General features: G+C 46.2%; 1 protein-coding gene across 4 annotated transcripts in view; it reads right to left on the bottom strand.

Annotated features, from left to right (window-relative positions):
- CNTN4 (contactin 4) overlaps positions 1-9,402 on the bottom strand; it is a 236,488-nt gene that overhangs the window by 101,924 nt on the left and 125,162 nt on the right. For 2 of the 4 annotated variants that reach the window (XM_031061619.1, XM_031061620.1), the window contains exons 3-5: positions 5,195-5,321; positions 3,474-3,570; positions 2,744-2,822 (exon numbers count right to left, since the gene is read on the bottom strand). In XM_031061619.1, coding sequence (XP_030917479.1) covers positions 2,744-2,822; positions 3,474-3,570; positions 5,195-5,321 — 303 coding nt within the window. Of the gene's footprint in view, positions 1-2,743; positions 2,823-3,394; positions 3,571-5,194; positions 5,322-9,402 lie in introns of all 4 variants that reach the window. The other 2 variants (XM_031061618.1, XM_014309312.2) reach the window with 1 other exon arrangement.

The raw sequence follows: 9,402 nt of genomic DNA, 5'->3' as shown, positions 1-9,402 counted from the left end.
CACTGTGATCACAGACAAGCTGGACATGCCTTAGCAAGAGTTCAAGCAGAAGGGAAGCCCTGAGCTGTCCCAGTCCCTCTGAACCCCTTCCAGCAGTGCTGCCCACCTGGGACAGGCTGGAGGAGCAGCAGAGGCCACCAAATGAAATTAAATCTGAACGCACAGATCTGCAAATGCACAGCCCTGAGAAGGGTCTGCAAGGAACAGGAGCTTCTCCAGGTGATTTTGAGAACTTCCCATGGTCATCTGATGACTATGGAGGTATGGGTATAAATCAGACATTAAGGTCAAGCCCAACCTTGGAGCAGACACCACTAAAGGGCCACTAAACCCCACCACAAAGTGCCCCATCTGCCACTGTCTGAGCAATTCCAGGGATGGGGGCTCCAGCACTGCCCTGAGCAGCCTTTTCCAACGCTCAGCCAGAATTTAGTAAGGAAACTTTTCCAGATATCCTTTTTGATTTTTTTCTTCCTCTCTCTTTTTCCCTTTCTCTTCTCACTTTTATTTCTTTTTTTTCTCCACGCTAGTTGTCTCTGAAATTGAACATATTTTCACTGAGTGAGGAATCTGCTGTGCCACAGTAACAGAATATGGATTAATGACACCCCAAGCCCTGTGCTTATAGCAGCACGGGCTTTCAGAAAATAAAAAAGCTTTAAACTCTGGAGTATGGATCTAATAAGAGATCTCTAATTTAGAGAGTGACAGAACAACTTCCAGCCCCTGGGAGATGTTCCATTCCATGCATTATGCCATGGTCAGCTTGAGTGTGTCCAGAGGCTGGAGAGGGGCTGGGAACACAAACCCTGTGAGGAACAGCTGAGGGAGCTGGGGGTGCTCAGCCTGGAGAAAAGGAGACTCAGGGCTGCCCCCATCACTCTGCACAGCTCCTGAAAGGTGCCTGTGCTCACCTGGGGCTGGGCTCTTTCTCCAGCAGCACTGACACAACCAGAGCACACAGCCTCCAGCTGCACCAAGGGAAATACAGGTTGGATAGCAGGGAAAAGGTTTCACAGAAAGGGTGATAAAGTTCTGGAATGTTCTGCCCAGGGAATGGTGGAGTCCCCATCCCTGGGTGTGTTTAACAAAGCCTGGATGTGGCACTGGGGGCCAGGGTTGAGTTGGGGTGTTGGGGCTGGCTGGGACTCGATGATCTGGAAGGTCTCTCCCAACCTGGTCATTCTGTGATTCTGTGATTTAATAACTGGCAAGGACACACTGGGAGCTCACCCTCCCTGCCCTGCCAAAGGGACAGGAGCTGAGCAGGCAGAACAAGCTGCAAATTCATCACTTTGGGAGGGCTGTGGGCCAGCTCTGGTGCCACCAGAAATCAATGGGAGCTTTATGTCCATCCCCAACAGAAGCAGGATCCAGGCCACAAACACCAACTTTGATCACAGGCTGGAGGGGTGGGCTCAGCCCCAAAATGCTGCCTCAGAGCTGCCCCCCAGCCACAACTCCTGCTTGATTCCAGGGTTACTTCCCAACAGAAACCATAGCACAGTGAATGAAATCATCAAGCTAAGCCCCAGCCCCTAAAATAAAAAGCACATAATTTAATCTAGTTCAGCTGTGTTTCTGTAGATCTTTGTGGAAAAGTCATTATTAGATCCATACTCAAGAGTTTAATGCTTTTTTATTTTCTGAAAGCCCGTGCTGCTATAAGCACAGGGCTTGGGGTATCATTAATCCATATTCTGTTACTGTGGCACAGCAGATTCCTCACTCAGTGAAAATATGTTCAATTTCAGAGACAACTAGCGTGGAGAAAAAAAAGAAATAAAAGTGAGAAGAGAAAGGGAAAAAGAGAGAGGAAGAAAAAAATCAAAAAGGACAAACCTGAAATGAAAATGCCATATCAAAAAGCAAGGATTCGGGGGAAATATTAGCACTTTCATCATAATGAGTTTGTAACCTAAATACATATTTCAAGGATGAAATTGCTGACCCTGTCTGCCCTCCACAGGAGGCTGAATGGCTCAATCACAGCTTAATCTTCCCTGAAAAGGCTACAGAAGAATATCACAGCCCTTGAAGAACAACACACATTACTGATGCCCCAAGATTCACAATTTAACTCTTAAAAGGAGGGGGGAAAAAAACCCCTCAATTCTCACCTATCATTCTCAAAATAAACCCCAACAGTCATTTCCTCAGAAATAAAAGTGAGACAAAACAAAACCCACACCACACAAGATGAGGATGGAAAATAAGGGGTTGCCCAGATGAAGGGTGAAGCTTTACATGCCCATTTTTATTGTTTCTCTGAGGCAGAGCCTTTGTAGTAAACTTAAATCACCCTGTATTTCCTAATTCAGCTAATTCTGGTTGCCATCCCTTTGGTTAGAGCAGACACTACAAGTGTTTCTTGGCCTATCAGCTGCTGTAAATGCCTTAAAGCCAATCATCTAAAATCACCCCTCATGGGTCCCACTACAATGCATCTTTCACAGTTCTATTTCTCCAAAGTATCCAGAATTATTTGCAAGGCCATCCTTTGAAGCTTGTTTCTAGCTCCATCTCTCTCTCCACAATGTCCATCCTATTCCATGGCATTTCTAAATCAGCATTTCTCATCTCGAAGTTTGCACACGGATGCACACTGTGTGAAAGTTCTCACACTTGAGAACTCTCCACAAACCCATTTCCCACAGAGAACACCCCAAAACCCACCAGGAAAAATTGGAAAAAGACACCCAGCTCCCAGTTTTTTCCAGCTCAGGAACAGAGGCTGACTTACAGGCAAACTGCAGCTTGGCCTCTCTGCTGACAATGGTTCCAAAGGGGTTTGTTGCCACGCACTGGTAGGTGCCAGCATCCTGGCTTTGGTTGGGGTTATTGGTCAGCACAGGGCACCAATTTGCTGGACAATGCCCTTTTCTGGCCTGGAAATGGGGCAGCTGAGAGGTGTTACACAAACTTTTATTCCATTTTCAGTCTCATGAGTAGGGTGAGACAATACAGATGTTGTAATTCACAATCAAAAACTACTTCCTAATTACGAAACACTATAAGTGTTCCTTGGCCTATAAGCTGCTGGAGATGCCTTAAAGCCAATCCTCTAAAATTACCCCTCCTGGGCCCCACTACAATGCCTCTTTCACAGTTCTATTTTTCCAAAGTGTCCAGTCTTATTTGCAAGGCCACCTTTTGAAACTTTTTCTAGTTCCATCTCTCTCCACAACATCCATCCTATTCCATGGCAATTCTAAGTCAGCATTTCTCGTCTCAAAGTTTGCACACAGATGCACACTGTGTGAGCCTTGAGAACTCTCCACAAACCCATTTCCCACAGAGAACACCCCATAACCCACCAGAAAAACTGGAAAAAGACACCCAGCTCCCAGTTTTTCCAGCACACCATGGGAACAGTGGCTGCCTTCTGACTTACAGGCAAACTGCAGCTTGGCCTCTCTGCTGACAATGGTTCCTAAGGGGTTTGTTGCCACGCACTGGTAGGTGCCAGCATCCTGGCTTTGGTTGGGGTTGTTGATCAGCAGGGCTCCTCCCAGCAGGCTGTAGTGGAAATCCATGCCCACGTCAATGCTGCTTCCATTTAACTTCCACCTGCAGCACACAATGCCAAAGTTAAACTCTGCTCATGCTCCTGGCTGTTTGGAAACACAGCCTGGAGTAAGTAAAGGAAGATTTAGAATGGTTCTGACTACTTATTAAAAATAAAATAATAAAAAATACAGCACAAAAAATGCAAATTTCCTGAGTGATATTGAAATATTCCAGTATTTAACTGCAGGAGCAATATCCTTGACATGTATTTCAGTCTCTGAAATGATTAATGCTCCTGTAGCTGCTGGTGCTGCTGCTCTTTGGAATTGATCACTTGGCAAGGAGAAGTCCCAGAGACAGGATCTCCAACCCATTCAAGTCCACCGAGGATATAATTCCCCCCCCTCTCCCCACTTGCTGTTTGTTTGCTCATAAATTTCAGAAAATTCCCTCCTGGCAGATGTTGCCACAAAGTGGGGCACTGAGGAATCCCAGCCCCTCCAGCTCCTGAGTGCCCAGGGAAGCTCAGGAGCTGTGTTTGCACCATGGATCCATGGGTTTGTGGCATTAAACAGCTGGCTGTGTCAGGAGGCAGCACACAGGCAGAGGCCTGGTGGCTCTAATTGGTTTCAGGGTGGCATTTACTGGTGAGCAGAGTGAGAGGCACCAGAGGGGAGAGAAGAGCAGCACCAATGATTCACAGCAGCAGCACTGCAGGAGGACAGCACCTTCCTCCAAGGATCCCAAAGCAGCTGCTAAAGCTGAAAAGAATGAGGAATTTTGTCCATTTTTGTGGGAAAGGATGGTTAATCTGAGAGCCAGGACTATTTATAATCCTTTTGTAGCATTTTAGAACTCCTGTCCAAGATTTGCCATTGATTTTCAATACCTGGAGATTTCCTGGTGTCCATTCCCTCTGTTCCTAATGCCCCAGGATCACAGAACATCCTCAGCTGGAAGGGACCCACAAGGACCACCAAAGTCCAAATGCTGGCCAGGACACCCCAAATCCCACCCTGGGAGGGTTTTCCAAATGCTCCTGGAGCTCTGGCAGCCTTGGGACTCTGCTCATTCCCTGGGCAGTGCCAGTACCATCTGGGGGAAGAACCTTTCCCTAAAACCCAACCCAAATCCTCCTGGCCCAGCTCCAGCCCCTCCCTGGATCCTGCCCCTGGTCACAGAGCAGGGATCAGAGCTGCCCCTGGGGATTTTTTTGGGATCAGCACTGTGGTAGCCTCCAGGGACATCACTGATTGTCACAGACATCTTTTATGAAAAATCCTTTCCTTAGGATTTTTCCTCCTGAGAAGCTGAGAGGCCTCAGGAACAAAATGTAAACATTGATTATCTGCTGCTGTGGAATGCAACAGGTGCATCTGTGATTGGTCTCACGTGGTTGTTTCTAATTAATGGCCAATCACAGCCCAGCTGGCTCGGACTCTCTGTCCAAGCCACAAGCTTTTGTTATCATTCTTTGCTATTCTATTCTTAGCGAGGCTTCAGATGAAATGCTTTCTTCTATTCTTTCAGTATAGTTTTAATGTAATATATACCATAAAATAACAAATCAGCCTTGTGAAACCTGGAGTCAGATCCTCATCTCTTCCCTCAACCTGAGACCCCTGTGAACACGGTCACACCTGATCACAGAAAGGCTCTAAGAACAGCCAAACACTGAACAAACCCAATGGTTGGTCTGGGATTCCCTTTCACTTCACAGCTCAGCTTCACTTTCTTCTCCTCCGAGTCCAAGGGGAAGATGACGCTGTCGGGCTCCTGGAGGAACACTGGCCCGTGCAGGGTGCTGTCATCTGCAGGCACAGGGAAAGGGGACAGGTCACACAAGGCATCTCCATGTTCCAGGCTTGAAATACAAAACAGAGCCTCAGCAGCAAGAGGCCGTGTGCCATGCACCTTGGGAAAGATCTGGTGTCACTTCATTTAGTTGATAACAGCAGATTTTTATTTTTTTTTCCCACCGAACCTCAGACGGAGTAATGAAAACGTCCCACACTGAACAGAGCACAGAACAGAACCTCACCCAAAGTTCAAACAATGGGAACAGGCACTGCTGCCATAGCAGAGCTCAAATCAAATCCCAGTGTCCCTGGCATTGCCCCACACCTCCCAGGAATGGGCTCCCAGACCTGACAAGGACATCCCACACTCCTGCCCATCAGAGCATTAAAAACTCACACTAGATATAGGTAGGAGAGAGAAAATATTTTGGCAAAACAAGCTGACACAACCTTCAAGGAGCTCAGGAGTCATTTCCCAGCAGTCCAGCGCTCTGAGGTTGGTGATTACTGACGGGAGCCTCCCTTGAGCTGACTTTCCTCCTTCATTTTAAAAATGCACTTTGATTTTTTGAGCTGTTAAGTCCTCCCTTTCTCCTTTCCTCTCTCCTCAAGCACTTCACCTTATCAATTTCTCCTCTCTCAGACCTGGGAGCTGCTCACAGCCCCATCCCTGAGGTGCAGCTCTTCCCTGCCCACCGCTCTGCAGAATTTCAGGAAATTCACTGACACTGCTCCAAACACCCACAGAAAGCTCTGACTAAACTCCCTGCTCTCCATCCTGTTTGTATCAGTTTGATCTCCACAGCGGCTGCTCAGAACACAAAAGAAACCAACTTTTCCTGCCTGAAAAGATCAGCTATCTTGATTTCACCGAGACTTTTCCTCTCATCAGTGTCAATGTCTGGCTGCTCCTCCAAGTTCAGAGCAAGTGAGGACATGCTGGAAGTGCTCACAGTCAGAAAGTGACAGGAAGGAACCTTGATTTAACATTTTTAAATCATCTCCCAATCTTTTGCTGCCCTGCAGACTCTGTTCTTTCAGTGTGCAGGGATGTGAGCACAGAATTCACTTCAGTCAGGCTGCTGGAAGCCCACCCAGATGTGGATACAGGAAACTTGTGAGTATGGGAGGTCAGGGGAAAATGAATAAATAACATTTAGAGATGATGGGATGTACAAAAAATATAGAGGAAAAAAAAAAAGAGTGAACAGAAGATGATGGATCTTCCAGACGGAAGGAAGGTGAGAATGAATGGGAATAACCCTGATATTGCCTGACCCTGGGAAATCAGCTGGATTTACCAAGGACAGAACAAGAGCCCTTCACTCGGGGAGAGCAAATTCATCTCCACAGAAGCATTTCACAGAGACTCTGCCAGGAAGATTAGAAAGGAATCACCTCTCCCCCTGTCCCCTCCCTCAGGCCCCACCACAAGCACAGTCACAGGCCTTGTATTTATCTTTATTCTTAATTATATGCTAATGATACCTGACTGAAACTCATCTGTTATTCAAAACATATTTCACATCGTCTCTAGCTTTAAATTACACCTGTGTGCAACTCATGTTGCTGGTGGGAAAAGATAATAACAGCCATAAAGCATAAGGGACTGGATTATGGCATCCAAGCTTGTTCCTGAGACCCTGCACTCCCTGAGCAGCCTCATTCACCCTAAGAAAGAATATTATAGCCTGGCCCATAAGGATTATAGCTCTGGGAACTGTATGGTGGCTTTGAAAGCAAGAGATTTAAAATATATTTGAATGTATCCAGTTCTCTCAATGGAAAACACACAAGTGCTCGTGTCCTGTGTAAGAGATGCCTCAAATCCCAGGAGCACAGAGTCTGATGGTGGCACGAGCCACAGCATCCCAGGTAATCCAGTTAGGGACTGCTGACTCAGGGGTGTGTTGGATTGCCTCTGTCACCTGCCTCACACCCCTCTCTGGGCTGTCACCTGCTGTTATTTCAATTAGAGAATGTCAATTGATATCACATCACACCAAAGGTCTGACTTTGGCCCTCCTCCCATCCCAGGAGAACACAGCCTGCATTAAAAGTGAGCAGTTCAGCTACCTGAGGTGGGAAACAGGAACAAGCCTGAGGGTCCAAAAGTGTCCCCACACCTCCAGGACATCACCCGGCTGCAGGAGCAGAGGTGAACCTGCAGCACCCTGGTCTTCAAGGGTTAATGAAACTGAACCACCCCATCCTGTCTGTGCCATTAATTACTGAGCAATTAACAACTTAAAAAACACAGACTCAAGACAGAGAACTAAAGGTAGAAATAGTCACAAATAGGTGAAAACGCTGATTTGTCCACTGAATAACTCAATTTACCCAAGCTCAGGTGGAAGCTCGTGAAAGATCAATTAAAACATTTCCAAATATTCCACCTGCTGCTGACACCGTTCAGCATTCAGATTTTATATGGCAAAAAAATAAATGCCTGCCCTTCCTGTTGGGCAGCAAGAGGAAAAACGCTGGTGTGATTTTCGAGCAGAGGGAGAAGCTCTGAGAGCAGCTGCAGCCTGCCAGGGGAGCAGAGGAGCAGGAAAAACCTCACAACACCGGCTAGATAAAATTATTTTGAGTGCCTTTCCTCTTCCTCTCATTGCTGCCTGTGTATAACCAAGATAAGCAAGTCCAAACTATTTAATCTTCAGCCTGTGGAGCTGCTTTGCTGCAGCCTTAATGTGTGATTGAAATCACTGCAGCCCAGATCCCACCTCTGGGTGATAAGGGCTGAGCCACAGAACCTGCCACGGGAGGAGGATTTGCTTCACAGAGCACTAAAGAGTCACTAATAAATAAACCAAGCTGCCATCTAGATTCTTGCAGACAGGAAACTACAAGTGCCTGCCCCAGAAAAAGCCCATTTTTGACGAAGTTGTGTTGCTCAGATATTTATTGTCAGCACAGCCAAAGGCTTTTGCTCCACTGAAGTGTCTGCTTTTGTGGGAGCAAAGTTTTGCTGTTTGGATAACTCTGAAATGCAAATTCTATACTTTTTTTTTAATAAATTCAAAGTGGTAACTTTCTTTCTGTCGCAGCAATGTCCAGGGACTTGCACTCCACCACTGATAACACATTTTTGGCTTATCACTGGCGAGCAGCTCAAGCCACAGAAACCACCGAGGCCAGCAGGAGGCTCTTTGCTGTGCTTAGAGGCTTTTTTTCCCTCACCCTTCTCATCAGATTGTGTCTAATAGACTCTTTTTTGGTCATTTCATCAAAAAAGAACAAGAAGCAGTGCATATCTGTGTACACACACCTGAAAGTGCTCAGGTATTTTGGTCCACTTCCCCTTTACACCATTCAACAGCTGCTGCCACTCCTCACACATTTCCCACTGCCCCAGGACAATAAAATAAATAACTTTCCCAGCCAAACCAACTGGTGAGACACTCCCAGAGGCAGATTTTATTTTTCTGAGTTACATTTCTTAAATGAGTTAACCCAGAACGAACATGAGCCGCCCTCAGCTTAAGACAACCTGCAAACAAGATTGGCTTCCAAAAAAGCATTTTTCCCCCTCCTTGTCAGATAAAACAAATGTACTCCTGCTCTGGGTCTGCCTCCTCTGACAGAAGTGTGTTTCTTTCACTCAGAGGCAGGGTCTAGGAAATTTCAGTGGCTTTGACAATAAAAGAAGCATTTTAACCACAGAAGGAGGTGTGTGTCCATATGGTGTTGGATGGAAAGTGAGAGATCATTTTAAAGAACATTCTGCTCAATATATTTTTCCCCCTCGTGAATTACAAAACCTATTAAAAAAAAAAAGCCAGATTAATTGGAATAGATTCCAAATGAAGGGTGTATTTGCTGTGTCCCTGCAGTACCCCAAAGCTTAGAGCCAGCACGTGCAGTCGGATGCTGAATGCTGTCAGCTTCCCCTGCTTTTGAGGAATTGAAACGTGAGCAATGTCAGCTGAGGTTAATTCACACCAAACAGGTGGAACCACTGCTATTCTCTCTGAACATTAAGCCTGGTGACAGATACTGGTACCTAAATAGAACTGCTTTAATTTCCATTGAAAGTTATGGCCAATTTGAGAGAAAGTTTAATTGAATATTCCACACCGTAGGGAAA

This window comes from Geospiza fortis, unplaced genomic scaffold (genome assembly GCF_000277835.1).
Source record: "Geospiza fortis unplaced genomic scaffold, GeoFor_1.0 scaffold128, whole genome shotgun sequence".
NCBI classification, from domain to species: Eukaryota; Metazoa; Chordata; class Aves; order Passeriformes; family Thraupidae; genus Geospiza; species Geospiza fortis.
This window is presented reverse-complemented; position numbering and strand designations above follow the sequence as displayed.